This window comes from Gallinula chloropus (assembly GCF_964237585.1).
Source record: "Gallinula chloropus genome assembly, chromosome: 1".
Lineage (NCBI taxonomy): Eukaryota > Metazoa > Chordata > Aves > Gruiformes > Rallidae > Gallinula > Gallinula chloropus.
Window position 1 is genome coordinate 87,624,736 of NC_140085.1, and position 24,868 is coordinate 87,649,603.

General features: G+C 41.9%; 1 protein-coding gene across 1 annotated transcript in view; it reads left to right on the top strand.

Annotated features, from left to right (window-relative positions):
* The window catches only part of GSK3B (glycogen synthase kinase 3 beta), a 151,286-nt gene that overhangs the window by 62,627 nt on the left and 63,791 nt on the right, over nucleotides 1–24,868 (top strand). Inside the window, exon 3 of the mRNA XM_084272788.1 lies at nucleotides 22,697–22,780. Within this exon, the coding sequence (XP_084128914.1) occupies nucleotides 22,697–22,780 (84 nt within the window). The remainder of the gene's footprint in view (nucleotides 1–22,696; nucleotides 22,781–24,868) is intronic.

Here is a 24,868-nt window from a genome sequence, read left to right on the forward strand (position 1 = left end):
CAAAGTTGGCTGTAAAATCTTTGCTGAAGAGTTGAATGTTACGGTTTCTGTGATGGTAAAGAAAGTCTGTAATGCTCCTACTTCTTTCTGCTCCCTTGTTGGAGGTCAGTGGTTCTTCAGGTTGGCAGTGCAGTTTCTGCTGTGTTTTAAGTAGGATCTCTGAAGTGCTTCAGCTTTTAAATAGAGTATACCTAGAGTTCAGTGTAACCTAAAGCAATAGTGTTGGTGCACTAGGGATAGAGAGAAATGGCTGAGGGGAATAAATAAATTATAGGGATTTATGCACAATTTTGGTTTGCAGTCTTGTCTTCATTAAGCTTTATCTCCATATTGGCTGAAGAACTTCAGTAGTGTAATTTTGGATAATTATGTGATACTTAGGTGAGTAGTTAGCAAACTAAATGCTGTTTCTTATTCATCTGTCAGACCATTGAATTTATCTATAGTCAGTATGGAGGATCATAATTTCTTTGGATTTTTTTTGAAGTATAAGGGTAAGAGAGAGATGTTTCTCTTTGAAAAATGGTGTAAGACAGCTATTCAAAAGCTTTTGGATCCAAAATCCGTTCAAATGGCGTAATTTCCTAAAGAGTACGTCATCACTTTGATACATCTATACTGTGTTTCTTCATCTGTCCCACAGATGCATAACAGTAGGTTCTCAAGCAAAACATTGATACAGATAAGTGCAGTTAAATGATTTATCATATTTTGAATCCATGTGTCTGTGCAGACCCTGAGCTGACACAGCCCAATTGTGATGCTTGAAAATAAAGTACTGGCAGTGTAAGTTCCCTTGGACTGCTTTTGTTGGCATATTCATTGGAATATTATTCAGATGGAGTCAGTCATATCGCTGTCTGATTCTGTGAGAAGCAATAATAAGCAAGCAGGTATGTTAGCATAAATAGACAGGTTTTAGTCTAGTTTTTGTTATTTCTGTCATTCCATGCCCATTCTTGTGAAATCCTGTTGGAACGAATTGGGTGAATTGCTAGGAATATATCTCAGCCGACTGGAATAAAACTCCCGTTCTTCCTATCTGAATGGCAGTGCTTACTGTTTCTGCTTCAGCATGTGTCTGTCTCCATCTAAATGACAAAGGGAGTTCTTAATCTTGTACCTTTCCAGACCAGGCATCATGCCTCCTGCTAATGGCTTATGTAGACCTCAGATGTGCAGTCAGAGCAAACCAAAATCCGTAACAGGAGCTGTTCATGCCACCCAGCATGTCAGATCATTCAGGAACTGCCTAGGTTTAGCACTCCAACTGTGTGTGCCCATGGCTTAGTTGCCTGAGATACTCAAATAGGCAGTTATTCTGGAGTGTGAGGCAGTGTCAGACTGGGGCCCTGGTTGTCCATAAACACAAAGCCTTGCATTGGTAAAGCTGCAGACACGGGATAGTAGGCAGTGCTCTGTGCTGGTTTTAGCTATGGGAAGAATGTATATTGTAACAATTTGCATCATTTTTTCTTTTATAATACTTAAAGTCTGAGCCTTAAAATCCAGTAAAACATCAGGATGGAAAAATAAGTCCTAATGTTGAGGTTCTGGATTTTCTCTGCTGGGTGTGTGTATTTTGCAGGTTGTTTGAAATGCATCTGAAAAAACAACTTTCAGTTTCTTCCTCAAATGCATCAAGCTGCTAAGCATGAAACGGTCTTTCTTCTTAAGTAGCCCCTATCTGCTGTTTGTGTTAACTTTGTTACAGCACTTTTGATACTGTAACAGCTCACATGAAACATCTAAAACCACAAGGAAGAATCTCTTTTGAAAAATGACTAGGTGTTTAGGTTAAGTTCTGTTAACTTCTCAAGAGACTTTTCTGTTGAAAGCATTCTACTGCCTGAAGTTTGACCCAGGTTGGTTTTGATAGGTTGTGTATGTATGCCTTTGGTTGAAGGTGTCATTCTGTAAACATGCATGTACAAAAAAGTGTGAACCTGTTGACTAACAAGATACATAACAGAGTCTGTGGTTAACAGACCACTGTGAGAGTCCGACTTCAAATCAAATTTGATTAGTTCCACTCTTGGCTGACCTTCCCTGGCTTATCTCTTGGCTCTTGTTTATCCTTGGCCATTTAAGATACAGCAGATAGTAGCATTATATTGGAAGAATGCAGCATCCAGGCCTGGAGGTTAGTGGCCCTGCCTGCCCAGAGGGGTTAGAACTGTATGATCCTTGGGGTTCCTTCCAACCCAGACCATTCTGTGATTCTATGATTTTCGGGGCATTTCAGTCTATAAAGGCCAGTCTTAGTGTAGCTGATATGTTTTGAGGAGGAATGTACCTGCTAACCTGTTAGAAATAAGAGTTAAAACAAGTAATTTCTGCAGTTTGTAAGCTTGAGCTGTAGATATTCATGTCTGTAGACTGACAAAACAACCAGGCATTTGTCACCCAGCCTTTTTCTGTGTGTTGGAGAACCCAGATGGAAAGCTTTAAGGGAAAAGTTATCATTCTGTAGTGGAGGCTTGATCTCCCTTCACCAGGTTCAGACAGGACACAAGAAGCACCTTGCCTTTTAATGTCTTAGCAAATCCATCTTCCTGGCTTCTGTTCCTATGTACATGAATATGGGAATGTTAAATGCATAGTTGAAGAGAAGCCATCGTTACTGCGGAAACCTGAGATAACATGTAGAGCTCTGACTGCCTTTGTCTGTATGTGCCTGAGCTGTAGACCTTTCCAAGCACACGGTGTCTGAGTGAAGTACTTAACCCCTTTCTGGAGAAGGAATAGGAAGTTACCACAGAGGTTTAGAACAAAGACTGTCTTCATCTTAAGTCAGTGTTTTAAGTCTTGAATACAAGTGTAGAAGTTGGACCTGCTCTGCTGTATTAGTGATCCTCTTTCTCTATGACCTTGTCATCTGCACAGGTTTCCACTGAACTAAAGACTGATTTCATCTGTGTAAGCTAGCAGAGCTCTCTCATATATCCATCTAAGGATTGTTGAATATTCAAATCTTAATCAATAAGGCCTTCTCTCAGAAGAATGTGTTGTGGTTTGCGGGTTTTTTTTTAATTTACCTTATCTCCAAGGATTCCCCATTTGAGTTGGAAGCACCCATGGGATAAAAAATCACAAAGGAAAGACATGGCACTGAGAAATAAAACATTTAAGCACCTTTTTTGTAAGTCTTTGAGGACATGCACATCTTAGCTACTTTGAAGATCTGAGGAATAGTGAATCACTGTTCATAAGACCATTATGGAGGTGGCACTTTTAAAAGGCTGCTTTAATTTTATTGTTAGATAGCTACAAAGTGCACCTAGAACAACAGATCTGTCTTCTGACTGGTTTAATGTGATGGCTTGTGTTTGTTTGTGTCACAAGTGGGGAAGGAAGGCTGAAAATATTTTCCAGTGACACTAGCAAGTACTACAAACTTCTGTAAAACTAGCAGAAGGAAGGTAATTGAGGTTGACTCAAAGCCTTTTCAGAACTCATTCTCTAGTCCTACCTGTCGGATCTGAGGGAATGCAATCCCTCTTAAAGGCTGGAGCAATCGGGTACAGTTAGCAGAATGGGAGATGCCTGGGCATGTGTTCAGTATGTTTTCTCGTCTTCTAAAGAGCTGGAGGGCTGTGTTCAGTTCCAAAGAATTTCTTCAAGTCAGTGCTTTCCACTCTTGTATGGAAGCCAGATTTGTAACACTGGTCCATCTTAGTTTAGCCAGATTATCAGAGGTGTTTACCAAGATAATAACATTTCCTACAGCAGTACTTGACCTGTCTGTCTCCTGAAAACTAGCTTATTGGAGCCAGTTCTGTCATTTGGTTGTAATTGCAGTTGCAGTGCCCGTCTGTTCACAGCACACCAAAGAGGCTGGGAAGATACCTGAACTCAGTCAGCCTGTATTTCGTTACGTTCTCCAGTTGTCGCAAACACTGAGTCTTGAACTGAAGCAGAAATCTGCTTTACCCTTGGTTTTGGCAGTCTTTGAAGTAAGCAATGTACTTACCCTGGTACCATCTGAAGCCTCCCTAAACATAGGTAGTTTTGTGGCCAAGAAAGGATCAAAGAGGGCAGAGAAGAATCTTCCTCACTTTGTATTACATTAAAGCCAATATAATAAAATTGTTGTGGTTGTGTCATGACTGTTCCTACAGAACTTTTTTCTAATGTCAAAAGTCAGTTGGATGTGTAGCAGGATCATCAAAGTTGGAGAAGACCTTTAAGATCACCAAGTCCAGTAGGTTTTAATACAAAATAGGTCTCCAGTTTGGCACATGGAGATGAATTGGAGTTTGTATTAGGGGCATTGATTTCAGTTTCCTTTTTTAGCTGGGTAGTTGGACTGAAAATTGCTGCCCAGGGAATGCAGCATCATCAAGCAATTGGCCTTGGGAAGAGGAAGAAGTGCTCTTCTTCTGTAGACACGTCTGCCTGTGCATACAGAAATGTGTTTCCACATGTTGCCATGTGGAAACTCACCTGTTAGTAGGGAAGTGTCAGGCGTAAGAATGTGTTCTTTGAAAAGTGAGGGGTCAAAAGAGCCCTTAGGAGCTGCTTTTCCCCCTTACTCTGTTAATGCCAGCATGAGGCATTTGTGTAAATACACACTGCAGTGCAGATGGTGCATTTATTTTGGGTATTGAGCTTTTTCTGTTTCCATGAGTTGTTCTGTGGCACTCCTTAGGCTTGGACCAAAAATAGGATTTTAAAAGAAAATAGCTCTTTGTGGTCAACTTTCTTATAATCCGCTTCTAGTGCATAACTTGAGACTAGAATTAAACCTGACTATCCTATGTGTATCTACTGACCAACACAAAGATCCTTTAGATATATTAAATTTATAAAAAGTCTTTTGCCCTACTGGTCCACATAATTTATATGGCTGCTGCAGTAATGGTTTGGTTTATTTCCTGTTGTCTCTCATGCCTACCACAGGAAGTGAGTTCATATGTTTGATGTTTGTGAAATATATATATATATAATGAAATACATCTTTCTAAATTAAGCTGGAGACTGTTTTGAGACACAGAGGTTAAAGAACAACCTTGTAGGGATGCTGGTCAGAAATTGTGACGTTCAGAGTGAAGATGACAGTTCAGAGAAATTCTAAACACTTTAAGCTATGGAAATGTGCAGTTTAAAGCACAGAAATAGCTGTGACTCTATCACATGCCAACAACATAATACAGGTGTGCAAGTATAGTTGAAGATGCTGCAGGATTCTTGATCCTGGTCACATTAATAAGTTCCATTTGTAAAAGGTCCTTTGCTTTCCTCAGGCTTTCCAATTTTGCTGCTTAGGTGCCTGAGAAGGACTGGCACAGAAAAAGCAACAAATCTGCTGCAATAGGGATTAACCTTTTTATTGTTAACATTTGTAAATGAAAGCTTTGCTTTTAGGTCATGTCTTCTGGTTAGAAGGGAGCCTGGTTCATGGCACGTATTCATAGCTCCCCATAACCGAGGTGGAAGCTGACATGAGCATTCTGGGCTTTTTGGGGCGCCGTGCTCTCGCGTTCGAAAACAGTTGTGAAACGTGCGGACATGGTGTTCTAGGGAAAGATTTGGCATAGTCTTTCAGGAGCATTACCCCATGAGTACTATATATCTTTGCTTACCTGAGAACATACCCTGACACTGGATATGCATCTTTGAGATCGGTAAATTACAGGCTGGTGGAGCAGGCTTTGCTTTTTTCATTTAAAAATATTTAATGGCCACCACTGGTACCCTCCTAGTGTGCTAATAGAGAAGCCTTTCTAAGTGCACAGCCTGTATAAAGCGGAGAATCCCAGGCTGCTCCTTGTGTTGTGAATGCAGCCTGAGCTTGAGGGGGGAAGAGAAAAGGAGAAAAGTCACAGTAAAATTCCCAAAGTTGTTCTGAAGCTCAGGGATTTAGTGATACACTGCTGCGTGAGGTGATACGTAAATTCTAAGCTAGATGTTTTGGGTTTTTTTCATCTGGCAGTTCCAGCTAAGATGAACATGCTGAGAGAGTAGGTACATCTAACACTCTTGAGAGCCTAGATGATACCATTGCTGTATAGAGCTTGGGTATTAAAGTGGATGTTTGGTGGAAATTATGTCCTAGTGGGAACCCTGTACACCTGTCTCCCATTTAGGGAGAAGAGTATTGTGTAGTGTATAAATAGAAGATGAGCTGATGCTTGTTGATATAAAAATGGTGCTTTTGAGACAACTTGGATGTTTGGTACGTGCAGTTATTTCAAGGCTTTTTATGGTTCCATTGTGTATTCTCCTTCAGAAGTCCCACAGCACGAGATTGCCTGGCTACGGAAGATTTAGCGTAAGTACTTCTCATGCCTAATGACATCATGGACCTGTGGCTCTCGCGTCATAGTTAGTTAAACTTCCTTTGGTGTGATGCACCCTTCTTAAAGCGTGACTGGAATATGCTGTCAAACGATTTGGCTTCAGTTTTTGCCAGTGAACACAGATTTTTATTTTTCAAATACTTGGCTGCTAAATCAGGCAATGGCAAACTGTCCCCCTTTCAAACTCATTCTTTGTTGTTTATTCAGATACTCTGCTGTGGTAACTACACACTTGAGGGGAAAGGGGTTTACAGATGAAATGGGAGGCAGAAAGAACAGAAGAGATCCTCCTGCTGCTCAACAGAGGCTTCCTGAAGCAAAGAGAGGGGGACCAGTCTCTTCATTCATGTGCCACCAGGACAGCTGAGCTGTGCCCTCTGGCACTGTCTTGTTCAGTCCTTTTGGCGTTGTTTTAAAGCCTTGCAAATAAGCTGCTTTTTTTTCCTATTTCTGGTTCCTCCTTGAAGAGTAGTAACTCAAATTCAGCAGCTAAAATAAGGAAAATGAAGGGGAATGGGAATAATTTTTAATTGCCACTTCGTTTTCTTGAGTAGACCCGACATTTTAGAACCAACTGGCATGCTCCTTTTGGGAAGTTTTCAAAGCTTTCAGAGCCATATAATTGCCAATTGTTTCCTTTGCTGCTAAAGGCAGTGTGCACTGCCCACTGCTGCTCTGGAAAGCAGTACCTACTTTAAATGGCGTGTCAGGCATCTGTAAGAGGCACCTCAGACTGTTGGGCATATTCTAGAATTAGCTGACATTTTTTCCTGAGACATGGATACTTCCTGGTCCCTGGGACAGCTGAGAAGGTGAGATGTGAGTGACCAACACAATTACTTTCAGCCTGTTCAATGCAAGGAATTACTTTCTTGCCTGTTTGCATTGCATGTTTTTAAGAAAAGCTTATTTTGGTTTTATATCCTACTTCTGTTTTTTTCTTTGTGTTCTCTGTCAGCATTATGCAGTAAAACCTGACATGTGGTGGCAAAGACTAAATTTAAAGGACGATGGAGACAGTGAGGTTTTGTTGGATGACCCTGATTCCTGTATGATCTGCTGCAGGAAATAAAACTGAATCTGACTTTCTTTGAGCAGCTTTGTAAGAGTTGTATCACATAATAACCCAAAACAAGAAATATTTTTGAAATGTAATGAAACATAATCCAGAGACTGATGCTTTGGTACTGTGTTGATACTTGGATTTTATTGACATCACTTTTTTATTTTAAAGGTGGTCATGCATTCATACTGATTTTTTTGGGCAGGAACAAGAAAGGGACTCACTTGAAAGCCAGTTCTGCTTCTTTAGGTGAAATGTGAGGTGTGGTGTTTATCTTATTTTTAAATATGTGTTACAAACTTTTACCTAAGCAGAATGCAGTCTGCTTTCTTCACAGTGGGTTTCTGTTTATGCAGGGCCTGGCATAGTGAACTGGCATGAGTAATCAAGGCTCCTATATGTGTCATGATGCAAATACCTAGACTATGTACATCTATATTCTGTAGTTCTTCTAAAATTTGAAGGTTGGTCTAATTGTTACAGGCTCAACAAAGGTTCTTATTCTACCTCTTCATTTATGATGTTTGTCCTTTGAAAGCTCAGCCATGGTGATTAGACTGCTTAGTCCTGATCTAACTAGTCAAAATGCAAACTTCCAGTCTGAATCATTGAAGCATGACAATGCATATGTAAAAGAACAGCTGGATCTGGTTTTGATTATTTATTCTTTTAATTCAAAAAGCAGTCTGTCACAGAGAGCTAGAGTGTATTTCCCTCCTGTTTCCTCGCCTAAACTTTAGCAAATGAGGGTGAAGACAGAATATCTGATTTGATGTCTCTTAAAGATTCATCTGTTTGTGTTCTTCATTTGAAGATCTGTTTGGCAGTCGGAGCTTGCAGGCCCTTGTGCAGTTACTATAGTTTAATGTCACCAGGCACATGAGTCACAAAGGTTGCATGTACCAAGTGTTTTGGGTTTGAAAACAGGCATCTCATCTGTACTAGGTGAGTGTAGCAGTGCAGGCATATTGACTGACTATAAATGAAGTGACTTGTTGCAGGCCACTTAGTCACTGAAATGGAACAGTGCAGCTTACCTCGCTGTTGTGGTGGGACGTGCAGACTTCTTCCTGAGCTCCCACCTGTGCTGCCCACAAGGCCCATTGATCTCATTGCAAGTGTGCAAAGGAAGATCTTTTTCTCTCCCTCCACCTCTCCCCCCCCCCTTTTTCTTTTTTTTTTGAGAAATGAAGGTTCGTTATGGAAATTCATGGTGCCTATGTGAATCCAGCAAGGTACCTTAGTGAACAAGTTTGGTTTTACTAGTAAATAGTAGAGGAAAATTTAAAGATGTGTTGCTGACTAACATGGGAATTAGAAGTAAGTATGCAGGTGTGGAAATGAGTACTTTGGAGTTTGCTGCTCCAAAATGTAGTGTGCAGCCTAGGGAATGGTAGGAAGATTCAAAGCAGTGTCTTACATGGATGCGCTTGTTTTGCTTTCTGATATTGAGCAACTTTGTGACTGTTTAAGATTAAGTGTGACAGGAGGCAACAAGATGTAGAGCAGATCAGAGGTGAGCACAGATTTCTGAAGAATTCCTAAAACCAAGATGAATACTTGATGTTCTTTGAGGTGCTCTGTTGGACGTATTTCATAAATAGTAAGCGCTTCTGAGTTACAGAATTAGAAGGTGGTAAGAGTTGATGATTTTTTGAGGCAATGACATTAGGAGTTAGTTTTTTAAAAAGTGCCATATTCTTTCCATGTTAGATTCTTCTGTTGATGCAACTTCAGTAACCTGTGCCAGAATCCACTGCCTGTAAGACCTGGGGCTTCCTTCATTACATCGGGGTTATTAACACTATTCACTTGTCATTTAGATACCTATAAAAAGCAGCAGCATGAGAACAGATGAAATAGAAATGCTCTTTCCCCAGTGTGCTGGAAACCACAGTAGGTGATTTGAGTCAGTGTTTGAAGAGCAAGAGCAAATAGTCAAGAACTTGGTACAATGCATACTTCTATTTTTTTTTCTCTGAAAAGTCAACACAACTTGGGAAAGGGCGAAAAAGGACATGGTTTGCAGATAATATAATAGATTTCCTGATAGGCAACGACTGCTTCTGTAACTGTGCATAGCAGGCATAAAGGTTATCTACTTTCACATAAGGCTAACAGATCTAGTAGGGCAAGAAAGTAGAATGAGACATAGGAAAAGTAGGGCAAGTTGAGGGTTGCCCGGAGTGTTGGAGGCATAACAGAGTCCACGTAGTCATTGAGCAATTTCTGTGGCAGCATGAAGGCCATCAATTAGCAGGAAGGATAAACAGCATGAGGAATCTTATTTGGAGCTAAGCTGATGAGTATCTCTGGGAAAGGGTCCGCCTTGCTAGTGGGAACAGCCTGTACCCAACACAAATGTGCAGTGCTGTGTGCAGGTGGTAGTAGAAAGTCCCTTCCTGGTGGAGCGCTGAGCTTGTGGCATCCTGTCCTACTGGCTTGGCTGCATGGATCTGTTCGTGGGCAATGAACCTGTAGGTGACAGTAGATCATTTGCTTTCAAATTAAAATCAGCCAAGACTCAACTCTGTTGGAAGCTTTAACTGATTTCACCTTTAAAAGCTGAAAATTTAAAAATTAAATATTCCCAAATGTAACCATAACTCAAGGCGTGGTGGCTCTCTCTCAATCTAACCTTGTGTGCAGTGAACACTAGAATGTGTAAGGATTGATATATGGTGATACTGGATTGCCTGCCTAAGCAGGCAGTACCACCTCCTCAGTGAGAAGTGACTCTCTGTTATTTCGTGCTCCTGGGGTTTTGAATGCAAAAGGATCTCAGCACCCTTTGCACAGAGCTTGATTTCAACAAAATGCGGAAAAGCCTTGTTCACAGGTCAGGGCTGGGGCGAGGCACGAGCCTGTGGAAATATGGGGCAGCTGATAGTAATTCCTCGTGTTTCCAGTGAGCGTGTAGCAGCTTAATGCTCCTGTCAGTAGGGGTTATTCTAAGAGTGTTCCTGCTAAAAGCTGTATCAGCTCTGCAATGCTATAAAGAGCAGTATTGCCAAGCTCAATCCCGTGACTGATGATCTGCAGAGGCTACCACTGGGTAGTTGGAGCGGTGAAACTGCTGGCATTTGATCTTTGGTCTCTTTGGTTCTGATAACCAGGGACTCTTTTTATCACCCGCTGGCTCCCGCGCATCAACTTTTAGCAACTGCACTTTCCATGACATAAGGTACCGTGAAGTGCAAGGTACCTTCAGTTGCTTGAAACTGGGTTAAATTATTGCTCACTGGGATAACAACTTTAATCTCTTGCCCCTGCACTTCTAAACTACACAACTATAAATTGTCCATGAGATATAGTTCAACAAACCAAAAAAAGGCTTAAAAAGATATTGAGGTCAGTTGCATATCCATTGGCTTGTAGTTGTGTGTCAAGGGGCAGGGGGGTGGTCAGTTCTGTAATTTTTTTCCAAGTGAAGAGAAAAAATTCAGAATGCTATTTTAAAACGTTTGTGAGGAATACACATATCCATTTCTGTACAGAGATGGGTAGTAAAGCAACACAGGAAAAATTTCAGCTTCTGAGAGGGACCTAGAACCCACCCTGTTACTAATCTAAATTGTTAATGCCTTGGTGGTTCTACTGTATGTTGCTCAAAAGCCAAGCAAGTTATGGGAGGAGAGAGGTTTCTTCTACCTTTCAGTGTCAGGGCTGAGAAGAGAATGGGTCAAGTCTTGAGGGGAAGAAAGCTTTAGCATAGATGTACACTATTGTGTTTGGTTCTGGAAACTTATTTCTGATTATCATTATATCTTTAGGTAGCAGTAGGTTGGTGGTTTAAAATCTTTGTGTTTAGTTTTTCAGGTCATCATCTCTGCGAACAAACGTTGTCGGTGGTATATCTCACCATTGCTACGACAGCGAGGGCTTCCCTGTGGAGTGAATCACTGTTCCTCCCTTGTGGAGCATTGTGGTCTTGAAAGTGGTATAACAGCATTTTTAGAGGGCTTCTGTTTTCACTGGAAGCTACCAAATGTTCAGGAGACACTTGATGACGTTCTCAAGGTCCTTCAGAAACGTAATCTATATGTAACAATGGGCCTGGTGGGTTTGGCACCTGAATGCCACCAGTTGTATGTCCAGCTTTTTGAATGCTTGAATTCCATCTCATCAAAAGTGTATGCTTTCTATCTGATTGTGCAGAGTTTGAACTCAGTGGGAATAAAATTTCATGCTCCCAGAGGACAAGCAGGGCAGCTGGTGAGAAATAAATAGGTTAGTGTGCAGGGGACTCTTGGCTTGCCTGGGCAAACCAATCTCATCTCACTGCTGGTGGTGTTTGCAACACACCTTGGGCCAGGACAGGTGCTGTCTGTTTTGCTAATCTCATATCCTATCTCCTCATGTGAATTCTAAACTATTGGGAATTTTCCTCCATCTGATTTATGTGGTGATTTGGGATTTTTGACAGGTGTGAACATCAGTGGTCCTATTGACTTCTCATGTGTATTTGATCACTCGGTACTTGAGAATACTGAGCTGGTCAGTAATAAATGAGGCAGGGGTCCAGTGGAAGGTTTTGCCACTTGTACTTCCAGTAACAATGGATGTTTTAGTGAAGTTACCTTAGGAGAATCTCCTCTAGTGCTGTAATTGAAACACAAAAGAATGTGTGGTGCATTGAAAAGGTGGCAGGTAATACAGGAAATGGTTTCCAACATATTTCACATGATTGACTTGCACACGTCACACAGTCACTGAATCTCTGATGCCTTACAGATCCATTTTTGAAAACTGTTTGCAGTTTCATTAAGAACCATGCTCTCAGGCTTTATGGTCCCAGATGACCAGAAACTGTTTTTTAATCCTTTTTTGGAAGCGCCTGGTGATGGCTGCTGTTGAACAACTGGGTGATGTGGTGCCAAGATGACAGGTATGACCAAGTTGTCTTTGCTAACTTAGTCCTTTGGTCTCACCAGGTCATCTTCTGTTCACTTGCTACAGGGTTATGTGCAAGTTCTCATTTTATTCTGGAAGCAAGCTGGAAGCCAGGATGCATCCAAAGCTTCCCCCCTCAAGTGGCAATGTCGCTACTGCCCAACTGCCCAGTTGTAACTTCAGCTTTTTGTGTTTCCTTTTCTGAAAATTTTCTGGTCTAATATCAACTCTGTGGTCATACCTAGAGATCTGACAAGTGAGGTCAGTGAGTGGATGCTTCCAAAAGCTAGAGAAGAGAGGACTTGCAGGCAGTGACAGATGAGATGGCTATCACACTCACTGGCCTGGCAGCAGTAACTTCAAAGCAGTGGTGGATCAGTGCTTGAACCAACACAGTTTGCAGCGTAGTGTATGTGTTGAATTTGACTTCTGGTGAGCTCTGTGCTTTGAATCAGATGATGTCTGATGAGCCACCCAAGTGTCCTGGCAGCAGGGACAAGGACACCTGGGAGGAGAAGGGTGGGATGGGCAGCTGGGGTGGGGAGGGCTACCTCTGCCCTGTGGGTGTTAGCTGCTGGTGTTCATGAATCAGGGCCTGGAGGCTGACTCTCATTGCAACATAGTCCTAAGGCTTGAGCTGTGACACTTACCCTGGGGTAGGCTAATTTCGGGGCTGTCTCATTCCAGTCAGAAAAGGGAGCGGTGTGAGTCAATAACATTCCTAGGTCTTTGCAGATATTGAGGGAAGAAGGGATGAGCTTCACAGGACTTAATCTGCCTGTGCCATGTGGTGGTCCCCTTGGACCTGTCCCTTGGGAAACTGAGCTGGAAGCCCACAAAGTGGTAGTGTAGCCTTTTGAAATGTGGTTAACTTGTGCCACCTCAAATGTGTGGTGCTTGCCTGATGCAAGAAATATTTTTTTTTTCTGCTCCTTTCTTTTGGGGGAACCCTGTTAGGTTTTAGTGTGACTAAGTGGTGAAGAGAGCCATAGTGCTGCGTCTCTGTTTCAAAACTTGTCATTTAAAAACACGCTTTGCTAAGTAAATAGTTACTGAAACTTACTTGTCTTCTCTGTGCTCTTTCTTTTGGGGCAATTTAGGGTAGAAGTGAATGTGAAGGTTTCCTTACTTCAGTGCTGTGACATTCTTTAGCCTAAGGAAATGTTTTCTTGAAAAATGGGGCAGTGTTTGAAAAGCTCTAGTACTGACTAAGGAGAAAAAAATTCAAGCAAGAAGTCTGATAACCTGCTTTATCAAACTCGAACACAGACTTGTAGTGCTTTATGGTCAATTTGTACTTTGACACAGATGGCTTTCTCTTTCAAGTGTGTGATAGATTTCTTGTGTCTAGCAAAGGTCAACTCATAAAATTATTTTGCACTTACTGGAAGAATGTGCTGCTGCCTTTTAATATGAAAACGTGTATCTGGGAAAGCTTGTCTTGTGTTTATTATATAGAAGTATGAAGAATGGGTGTTGAAATGTTCTTACACATGTGTGGCTGTTGTCTGAGATTTGGTATAGGGTATTATCTTAGACGTATCTCAGATCCGATACTCAGATGCGGTGGTTTTAAATTACAATGGTAACTAATAAATACTGGCATCTTCTGTTCATGAGAAATTTATCAAACCAGGGGTGGGGAACCCACCAGGAATTTGGGGGAGAAGGACTTACTGTGCATGTGCATAGGATAAGGAGTTTAAGTCCCTACTTTAACTTCACTGTTGCAGTTGAGACAATATCCTTTTCCATGCTCCTGCCCCCAGAGGAGTTTCCCAGTCTCCTTCTGAATTCAGTGGAGAACGTTTAACCTTTTAAAAGCTCGGTCATCTGGGAGCTCATTATTAAGACTTGGACTTCTGAAAGATTTAATTCTGCTTGGAAAATAATCATCTATGGGCAGCTAATTCCACTTGCCAGTTCCACTCCCCCTTTGCTCCCTGCTCAGTTTTCACCTGTAATTTCCCTTTCTTGTGTCCCACTAATTTGGATGTGTCCTCTAAGGTCTTAGGAAGTCAGAAATTTTCATTTGGATTGAAATTAAAGTCCCTAAGTGCCTTCTAGCTCCAGACATGTATGTGTCATATAGCAATAGTCCTGAGACAAAGGAAAAATAAACATTGGAGGCAGCACTTACCTGTTCCATAAATAAATACAATTTTTTTTGGAGGGTGAGGAAAAATTATTTTGGTTTTGCAAGTCCTTTGAAATCTGTCTGCATGAAACATCTGCTGCATCATATGTCAGAAGAGAAGGCCAAAAGTAATAAAGCATTTCATTACTGTTTAATAACATAGTGATTAGCAAATGTCTTATGCCCATGGGAGATTGAAATTTGATTAATAGATTAATTGCAACCTGTTCCGGTTGTGATTGCAGGTGTAAGTTTCTATGGATGTTGCAGACTCCCTGAGGACTGATGTTATAGGTGTAGTTACACTTACTTTCCTGTTCCTAGTTGAAGAATCAAAACAGGAAAAATCAGTCTGTTTCTATGAAAGGAGAGTGTTTTTTCTGATTTTCAACAGAGATCCTCTGTGCTACCCCCTGAAAGAGAGTGGCTATTGTCTCTGAAATCATAGGGCTGCCTTTTAGCAAATACTTTTCCTTTCAATTATTCTTCTTCCTGAACTTTATTTCAGTGCTTTAATGGACTTGAACCATCTCTCTAAGTTTCAGACCTAGTTCTGTTTTTTTAACACCGTAATTCCTGCTGCATCTGTCCTTGCTGCTGGCAGAGCTGCTGTAGAAGTGAAATGAAGAACTGAGCTGTTCATCAGGTCATGATATTTGAAACAACCACTTGAAAATGATAAAGTGAATTTCAGGTTATGGTCTAGAAGTGACATGATGCTGGAACTCAATTTGCATTCCAAGTTTAGTCTCAAGCTTTCTGAGCTGGCAGGAATTTAGAGATGGTATTAAGTCTTTGAGAGGCTCTCAAACTTCACTTCCATTCAAAGAGGTAGCGATGACTTAACAAAAAATCTGTCTTCCACCCTTCAGTTAACTGCTGAGATACAGGGAGCAAATGAAAGGACAGTCAGAATTTTTTCTTCTGTTCTTCCAAGAGATTGAGGGTCGTTATATGTCCTCTTAAGAGCACAAATAAACCATTTCTGTCTCCAGTTACAGGGAACTGTGTGTAATAGCTGTATGAAGCTCAAGATTTGTGCCTCAGGACTGTGTCCTGCATTGGTAAGAGCAGGCTGGAGATGGCATTGCTGACTGCCTTAGGGAAGAGTTAGGAAGTTCAAAGTATCTCTTCCTTTTGCAAGAAGGGATGCAATGCCTGAGCTTGTGTGCAGCAATGCAACGAAAAAAACCTAACAGGGTAGAACCAGGTGCGTGTTGGTATCTCAGATTTTCATCCAGTAGGTCTTTGTCAGCTCGCTCATTGCCACATGCTTGGGGTTCAGATCTGTCTGGTTCTCTAAGGGGTTAATGAAGGCTAGCCCACGTTTGTGGTGGCTTTGTGACTTTTTGCCTCACTCATTATTCTCCAGTGCTTTAATTGCAAGCACGTTTTTTCCTCTTGCTGTCCCTGTCCGCCCTGTAATTTCAGTTGAGCTGCAATAAATCACGGGTTTGCAGGTTGGGAGTGTGTGCTGGCAGCCCCACCTACGCTTGCCTGAAGCCTGCGCCTTTGGCTTGCCCGGGCCTGGCCCTAGTTCCAGCCCAGCACCCTCTGCCCACTGGCCTCTTCAGGCAGGTCCCGCCTGCTGCTGCATTCGAAGCCAAGGCTTTTTGCCCTGATCTGTACCCGTGCCAGGGCTGAAGGTCGCTGTGCTCAGTAATAAAGTTTGGCTGGAATACAGCTGACGCACACGCTTTGTGCCTCTGATTCTTTCTGGGTGTTCGCAGGCCAGTGTTTCAGAAACGTTTTGTGGTACAACCCTGCTGTGTGTCTCCATCGTTTGTTGCTTCAGAATCTTAATTATCAGATATTTACATGAGGACAAATAGTAGAAAGTTTGGCAATGTTGTGGAACTTGGTAGTGAAACGAAGCTGGTTTTGGAGCCCTTTCATTGCTTTTAGTTTTGTAGTAAAACAGAGCATGGTGCAACTGCACTTGTCTGGGTTGCACAAAAAAGCACACACAAGCACTCTGTATCTTGGACCTCCATTGCCTTCCTCCAGTTACCCCACTTGCGTGACACAGTGCCTGTGAATTCTTCATTCTCATGTTGTATAGGCACTTGGCATTTGGGTTTTCCCTTGTGTGAGGGTTGGGATTCCTATCGGTGGCAGGCAGAGTGCGAGGGAGGAGTGTGTGTGGGTGTTTAAAGCAGCAAGTCTGTATTTATGCTGTAAACTGCTTATGGCTATCGCTGACTTTTAAAATGTTTATTTTCTTAGGGGAGCCCTGAACATTAACAGTATATTAATTGGTATTGTATGTATATTTCTAGGATTTTTTTGGATGATAGAATTCAAAGTGCTTTTCTAAATGCTAACCCTCAAACCTGCCTCTCTGCTCGTGCATGTGTTACACATTGGTAGAGGTTGGAGCAGGACACCGTGTCTGGACTTCTGACCCCTGTGTCAGGCCTGCTAGGCTGCAGGTATTTAACCATCACTGATGGACCAGCACTAACTGGGTGTCAGTTGTTGTGCATTGCAGCTCTTGGTATGCTATACATACAGATACCTTATAAACAGTGTTTATTTGTTGGTCGTCCTGTATTTCTGGATTAAAGGTTGGGGTTGTATGAGTTTGAGACTAACTGGTGTGCTAAAAACAGAGACCTTCCCAAATGAGATCTGTTGGAAATATGTTGTGACTGGCAGGAGAGGGAGGCTGGGATTTGTTTTAATCCGTACCTTAGATGTAAATGAGGAAAGCTGTGATCCCTGTTTAACATTTATCTCAGCTTGAAATGGCATGCCTGCAAAATGCCCACTTTCCATGGGTGACAAGCTGTTGATGACTGGTATAGGTGTATTCCCAGCCCAGGCCTCTGTAGTTAAGCCCCTTTTACACTTCTTGTTATTCCAAGCACTGATAGCTTGGGACAAATAGAGAAGAATGTAGGAATTAGCCTTTATTCTGTAAAGTGACTCAATTACCATATATCTGAGAAAGGCAGGTAGTTCTGTAAGCCATAGAACAATTTCTGTTGACAGCAAGACAGTGTTAAAAGTAGCCTTATGATTGATGGTGTTTGACATACAACCTTTAGAGGGATGGGTAAGGCAACTTCAGGAATTTTTAGAGATGTACATTTTACAACCTGCTTTCATTTTACAGTCTGTCCCGTTAAGCTTAGAATAAACCAGACATACTATGATAGGAACTATAGTAATAATATAGTGAAAATATGGTGATGTTGGTGATCCCACTATCCCTTGGTAGGCTGTCAGATGCTATTTGTGTACCATAGGCAGCTTGTGGGGACCATGATGGTTTCCTCTGTGGCCTGGAGTGAGCTGAGTCTAGTCGGTATGGCTTGGAAATTGTGCAAGCAGCTGTCTCTGCAAGGTATCCAGTGTAACTAGCCAGGATCTCACTGAAAGACCTCTGTCAGCGTGTGCCTGCTGCCCAGTGCTTGGAGTCCAGCCTTTATCTTGCAGCAGGAGATGGCTGGGATAAAGAGGCTTCCTCCTGCCTTTGCTTTAGATTTCTCAAGGTCTCGGCCTGAGCCTGTTTTCTGGGCAGGCTCAGCAGTGCGGCGGGTGAAGGTGAGCAGAGGTAACTGACTAGTCATTCACACCATGGAAGTGGAAGGAAGCAGGGGGGTGGGAAGCAAGGCCTGCTGCTTCATCACCGCCTTCGTGCCTCCCACTGGAAACTAGTTTTTTCCCAAAATCTGCCTGGCACGGGAATAAGAAATGTGGTAGAATGGAGAAGAATATGATGAAAGTGGGAGAAAGGATGAAACTGTAAACATGACATGCAGGAGGAGGCAGATTTACCTCTGCTGCTACCAGATTTCATGTGACCATTATCTCCATTTTCTGTCTTTCCAACCTGATGAAAGAACACAAGATACAGAGCTTCAGCATTTGAAGATATAAATAAGAATAAAAAGAGAGAAGAATAAAAATTAGTTCAAGAACAGCAAAAAATGAGAATTAACTTCGGTTACTGGCCTCAATTTAAGCAGAAGACTGATGCTGAAGTTGTTTATTGAAATAGGCTGGTAGCAGGTATCCCTCTCTTAAAAGGACAAGGTGTACACAATCTTACCTGTTCACAAGAACCAGGTTACGTCTCTAGTGTGACACAAGGAAAAGAAAATATTTATAATTTCTTCCATTTCATCTGCTTTGAATGTACTCCTCAACCTTGTAATGACTTCAGAGAAGCATTTCAGAAGATAAAAACCAACCGATCCCACCCCACCACCAACCCCAAAAAACCCACCCACTAGAACGCAGTGCAAACCAGTGTGCCCTTAGCTAAGGAAACACAGGAATTTTCTTTTGAACTGGATGGATCCAGGTGTTATATCTACACATTGTTGTGTATATTTTGATAATGTTGTGCTGACGTGAGCTGGACAAAATCTTCCACCTTCATTTTCTCTGGTTCAGGAAGATACAGCATCATCTGATGACACAGTCATTTTATCCCCCCTTGGAAGACAGGGTGGGGTGGGCAAAGATACATGTTCGGGGTGGTGAATGCGAAGTGGCACAGCTCTAGAAATCTCTGGATGGGGAGGGGAAGGAGTGTGTTTAGGAGGAGGTGGTGGTTATCTTGGTCTGTAATTGCAGAAAACTGTAGTGAGACAGAAAGGATCTTGCTTTGGTGGCTTTATATTGTCTGCACTATTAGCATAGTTGTGAGAAATCAAGGTTGTAACCTTGGAGAGAAGGCGTGAGTCTTCATGCATGAGCTTTATTGAACTTATAAATCTGATGTTGTCTTGGCAATCTTTAACCAAACCTTTAACCTTGATGAGCAACCAGATTTCTTCAATACAATGAACAGAAGCGAGCAGTCTGGGCTAGGAAAGTTGTCTTCAGAAGTGACGAACAGATTTCCATCCCATTGGGTTTGCTTCAGAAGTTAGTGAAGGGCTCAAACGCAGTAGTCATAAAGCAGTCCTCTTGGAGTGGTGTGTCAGCACCCCCTTGCCTTCTGGGGAGAGAAATATATTTTAGGTGAAGAAATCAAACTGTGATGGAAATTTGCCAGGTAATCTGGTCGTAGTCCCTGTTGGTCTGCAGCTTCTTGAAGGAATGTGTGCTGCAGGAGCTTTGTTTTGACTCGAACAGAGATACCTGCTGGGTCCTCTTCTGTGGCAAGGCTGGCGCTGAAAGGTGTTGGGTTTTTTGGTGCTTACCAGGCCTGGTAGTTTCATTCAGTAACAAACTTAAACTCTTCCCTTCATGTGGATGGGTGGGAGAACAGGAAAGAACAGTAACTTCCTCTTTGAATCTTTGACTTCACATCTATCTCTCTTAGAAGACAAAAATGATGAACTCAGGGTAAGCCTGAGCTTTGTGTGTTTCATCCACCCGGTATTTTGATCGTGCACTGTCAGCCTTTCTCCTCAGAATGTTTTGAAATGGTTTTAGTCTGCATTATATTTAGACATGTGTTTTCTCTCTTGTACTTGGTGTAGGACATCTGTCACTGTTCACTTCACTAAAGGTTCCCTGCTTATAATCTGATATTTTTCCCCCCAGTGCGTTTGTGCACTGGCAATTAATAACTCACATTATAATACAAAAAAGCTGTTACTTATTTCAGATGTATACAGGGAAATACGTGGTAAAGTGAGACTACTTCAAGTATTCATCTGAGGAAAAAATGAGTTCTTTCAATCATCAGTCTGTTACATGAACATCAATAGCTGCTCCCCTGCCACATCCAATTCAAGCCTCGAAGCTGTTTTAGTATTTCCAGCCTTAACTCCACCAGGGAGTGGTGATTGGAAGTCAGCTTGGTTTTAAGATGGCTGAAGTGACTATTCCACTAAGGTGACAGCTTGAATTTGATTCCCCCTGTCTAGTCACAGGATGCAGGAGATATAGGTTACTGTGTAACTGGTTTATGAGTATTAGCACCTCTTGAAGCACTGATTGTGCAGCTGCAGCAGATGGTCAGGATGAGAGCTGAAGGAGGTGGATCAGTGGAAGGCATCAAAGTGGGCACAGGCTGTGCTTGTGCTAGGGTGAGTTACCAGAGTATAAATATAACTTCAGCGTAGCATTAGAATAACATTTGCTGATTTTTTTTTTCCCCCAGTGTATTCAATCCGTGTGTGCATACTAACTTAAAAAGCATGAAGTTATAACCTGACTTAGACCATACGTGGGTATTTTAAGGAGCTGGTAGAGATACTGCCAAATAATATTTGCACGTTAATGCTTACTGTATTCATGCTTCTTCCAGTAATTCTGCGAGTTAAAAGCTATTATTCCCATCTCACAGGGAGGAAATTACTTGCCTTAAGTTGTGCTGTGAATTACTGGTAGAATTTGATTGAACTGCTGGAACTTGCAGTCTTTGGTTCAGTTGTAGTAACAGTGTTAAGCACTGTAAAAGCCGACTGGAGAAATTAATCTCTTAGGATAATTGATGTTTCAGTGACTGATGGGCTCTAGAGCCATCCCTACTTTGGCTTGCTATTTGAAATCTGCCCCGGGTTGCAAGGTCCAGAGAGACACCACCCAGCCAGCCACAGTGGTGTGTGGTCCTTCTGTCAGCCTGCAGTCTGAATTGCGCCACCCATCACGGGAACCCCGGTGTCCCTCTCAAAACTGACTTCTTTTTTGATAGCATTTAATAACGAATGAATTAGTGGAGAATATCTGAGCTCCTGTTCTTACCAGGAGAACACTTCTCTCTGAGATTTGAAGCTTATTGACAAGGTTTATGTCCTGAAGCCTGTATTGCTCTTTCACAAATTCACCACTGGGATTTCAGGAGATACACAACAGCATCAAAGATCTCTCCCGGCTTTCTCTGAGTTTCTCTCTTCATCCTTCGGGCCATAATAGGCCTTTCTTGGTGTGCACCTAACTGACTTAGGATTTAATCAGTTCAGAAGCCGGGCAGGCTCAGGGAAGGACTTGCTTTCTCTTTGACTGCTAGCTGGGTAATTGCCAATTGATAATTATTGTGTGAGGTGTCACTCCTGTTTGTAAAGACCTGGCGAATGCTGTAGTATTTTTTCAGTCAGCGGGTGGCAGGCGTGATAGGATTAATGATAGTGCAGCCTATGTAACAGGGTTTTTTTTCTTTTCCCTACATGGCTTAGAGGAACTGAAAACAGAGTTTGTAGCCATGTTAACATAAGAAGCTCTGAGTGACTCTTGCAAAGTTCTTTAAGCTTTAATCATAGTGATAGGCACCATACGTGATCCTTTGATACATAGAGTGGGAAAGCATTATTTTGACAACAGCACTGCACATAGTAGGTGTTAGCTTTGTGCATTTAAGTATGATGGGTAAAGAATTTTCTTCCCAAATGTTTCTATAGTTGTCTGGGTTTAATGGTGCTGCTAGCAACAGTGTGTTAGTTTAGTGTATTGGTCCTGGCCAGTTAGGATGTACAATTGGCAACCCTGTGATCCAAGTAAAAATTGGAATACCTTCTGTTTATGAAGCTGTGGGTTGTATAGTAATTGAGGAAGGAAAAACAATGATGTTTAAATGTGACCATAGGAGAAAGTAGCATTGTAGCAACAGGTGTGGAATGAAGCATAACAAACATAACTGTGCTAATTTTACTTGCTTGTTTTTATTCATACCTGCAGTTCAACATTTCCCTCATTTTTATGCGTTAGGCTATAAGATCCCCCATTTGTGGGCTCAGTTACACTGCGTGTTGCAGTAAAGTCCCCAGTTTATCATGCATGTAATAAACTGATTTAATTTTAACAGCGTTTTCAGGTTGATATGAAATGGGAAATAACACTGTTGTTCTGTCTGTCCAGACCCAGTTTAAACCTTGGTTGAAGAAAAGCAGGAACTGAATTGCCTGCTTAATTTCAGGCGCTTTTTGTTGGTATTACAAAGAGAATAGTAGGGGAAATGATCTTCCATCATAAATCTGTTTTGCAGTGTGGAGGAGGGTGGCCGTGTAGGTGGAAATGTTATGTTTGCTTTTCTGTTGTTACCGTTATTTCTGCAGTAGAAAACAGGGATGGGCTCATATGTTCTACTACCATAAGATCAGAAAATAAAATGGAAATGTCTTCTTGCCTTCTACCACTGAAACTTTGCTAATTCTTGTATTTTGTGGTGAATTTGTGGACCTTTGTTTTAGATGGAAAATGTACTCAAAGATGTCAGTATTCTCAGTGATAAAGACTAATAAATGTGTGAAAGCTGTTGTTTCTTTACACTTAAGTTGATCTTTGGTTCCTTAGTTTTAGCAGCTCGTGTATCTGCATATTAAGGTGTTTATTACAATAGTCCTAACTTGCTGAGAAAAAGAGTTTTCGTAATTGTTTGTTTTTTCTCTTTTTTTCCAGAACCGAGAGCTCCAGATTATGAGAAAGTTGGATCATTGTAACATTGTCCGATTGCGTTATTTCTTCTACTCCAGCGGAGAGAAGGTAAGAGTGAAACACAGGGAAGTGCCCCCAGTAACTGTCTGGGGTGTAACTAACTGAGCTGTTTGAATTTCTGGAGGCAGGAGTATGAAGATAGCAGACATGATGGTGTTGAGAAGATGCCGTAGTGGTGCCCAACGGGTTGTGTTGGAGCAGATCTTTTTCAATAAGAAAGTGTGTGGTCCATGAGGAACAGTGTTGTTTTGTGTAGCACAACAGTGATGTGTGGATTTGGACATGCACTGTCTCTCTCTTAATTTAATAGAGCACAGGCAGGCTTCATTTGCACTTCCTAGTGCCGCGTTTCCATATTGTGCAGATATGTTTTCTTAGAATTCATCGTTAAGCACGCTAAATTTAAAGCACTTATGTGACTTGACCCAGTCCCTTCATGTTTCTGTCCCCCTTCCTTGTGTGTCTGTTCCAGATACAAACTGAGTCTGAAAGCCCAGAGGAAAGAATAACGTATGATTGTGTGGTTGTAGTGTTTGTCAGAATGCTTGTGCACCACAACAAGGAGCAGATAAAGTGTCAAAAGGGTATTTTTTTAATATGAAGTTACAACAACTTCCTTACCTATGTATGTATCAGCATTTTAGGAATCGTAGGAGAATTCAGGATGAAATGGACCTCAAGGTGGCATCTGGTCCAACCTCATGCTTAAAGCAGGGTCATGCATGAAGTCTTTTTTTTAAGAAAAAGTTCTAAGCTTTTCTGGCTCATGTGGGCATTAATGTAAACCATGGAAATGGGTTGATGCCCTTTGGAACTGCCTCTGATATTTTTATATATAGTTACACATATTTATATAAATGATACTTAGCTAATAATTTATATGAGTGTTATAATTTTTCAGTTTTCAAAGCTGATTGCAGCCTTAGTTAGCTGCTGGTACACGTGTCCACAGTGCATATACAGGACTGTATACAGGAGCTGATGGCTAAGGGAAAGCCTCAAACTACTGCTGTCACCAAGTGGGTCAGCAGAACAGGAGAGGCAACTCACCCGTTTCGTGGTGTTAGGCACTAGAGAAGGAGCTGACATCTCCAGGGTGCATTGATGGTGGAAGGTCGCTGCAGTCTTGTGCGCTGCACAGAGGGGTAATTGGAGGAGGTCTGTTGTTACCTCTCAGAGGTTTTTGGTGGGGGAACCTGGCCCTGTGTCTTGCTTGTGCCTATGCAAAGCCACTTTGCAGGACTCAAGGAGAAAAGTGATTTTTTAAAGTTTTTTTTCCCCCTTTTTTTTGGGGGGGAGGGGAGATCAGCCCTCCCTCTTTCACTCCCTCCCCTGGTGATGATAGCATGCATTTCCAGTGCTTAATGTCCGTTGCTGGTTTTGTGCAGTGTAGTTTTTTAAAACTACGTTGTGCTTATTTAGCATATAAGTGGAAATTCCTCTAGTAGCATTGAGTACAGTAAGGGAAGTACTGTGAAGGAGGGCTTCATTTGGGTTTTTTATTTGCCTTTTTAGTCAGCTTGTTACTTTGCTAGAGTGAAGTAGACTTTCATCAGACAAGCAGAAGACAACTGCCCTATCTAATGGGTTTCAGAAATCTGCAAACAGTGGAAGCGTTAAAACTTCTCAGGACACTGTTCAAGGAGCCTTTGTGTAACAGTAACTTGACTAAAACTCTGTTGGAAATCTTTAACTTGATGTTAGCTGGAGGCTGCATTTTCCACTTTGTTGTTTGAACTCCACGTGGCTGGTCCTTGGCAAAGCTAGTTTTGTTTTTAAAAACGCAGTCGCCATCCGTGACCAGTGAATCTTAATGCTTCAGTGAGAAGCATTCTTTCAAACTCCTTTCTGCTCTTTTCTCCCCATACCTCTCTCTGTCCTTCTGAGATTTCCACTGCTACCTTGATGCAAAATGGGACAAATGTGCACTAGTCCCTAGGGCAAAGGTGCACCCAGCAGAACATCAGCAAGGTAATGTTGCAGTTCAGGTTGCAAGGTCTATTTGCAGTTCAGTACCAAATGATACATAATTGTCTTGCAAGTATTCCCATGTAGGTGGCAGCATGTGAAGATTACCTGTAGATGAGTTTAATGGCTGCCATTTGGGAAAAGCTCTAGAGAGTAGCAAGTTGGTGT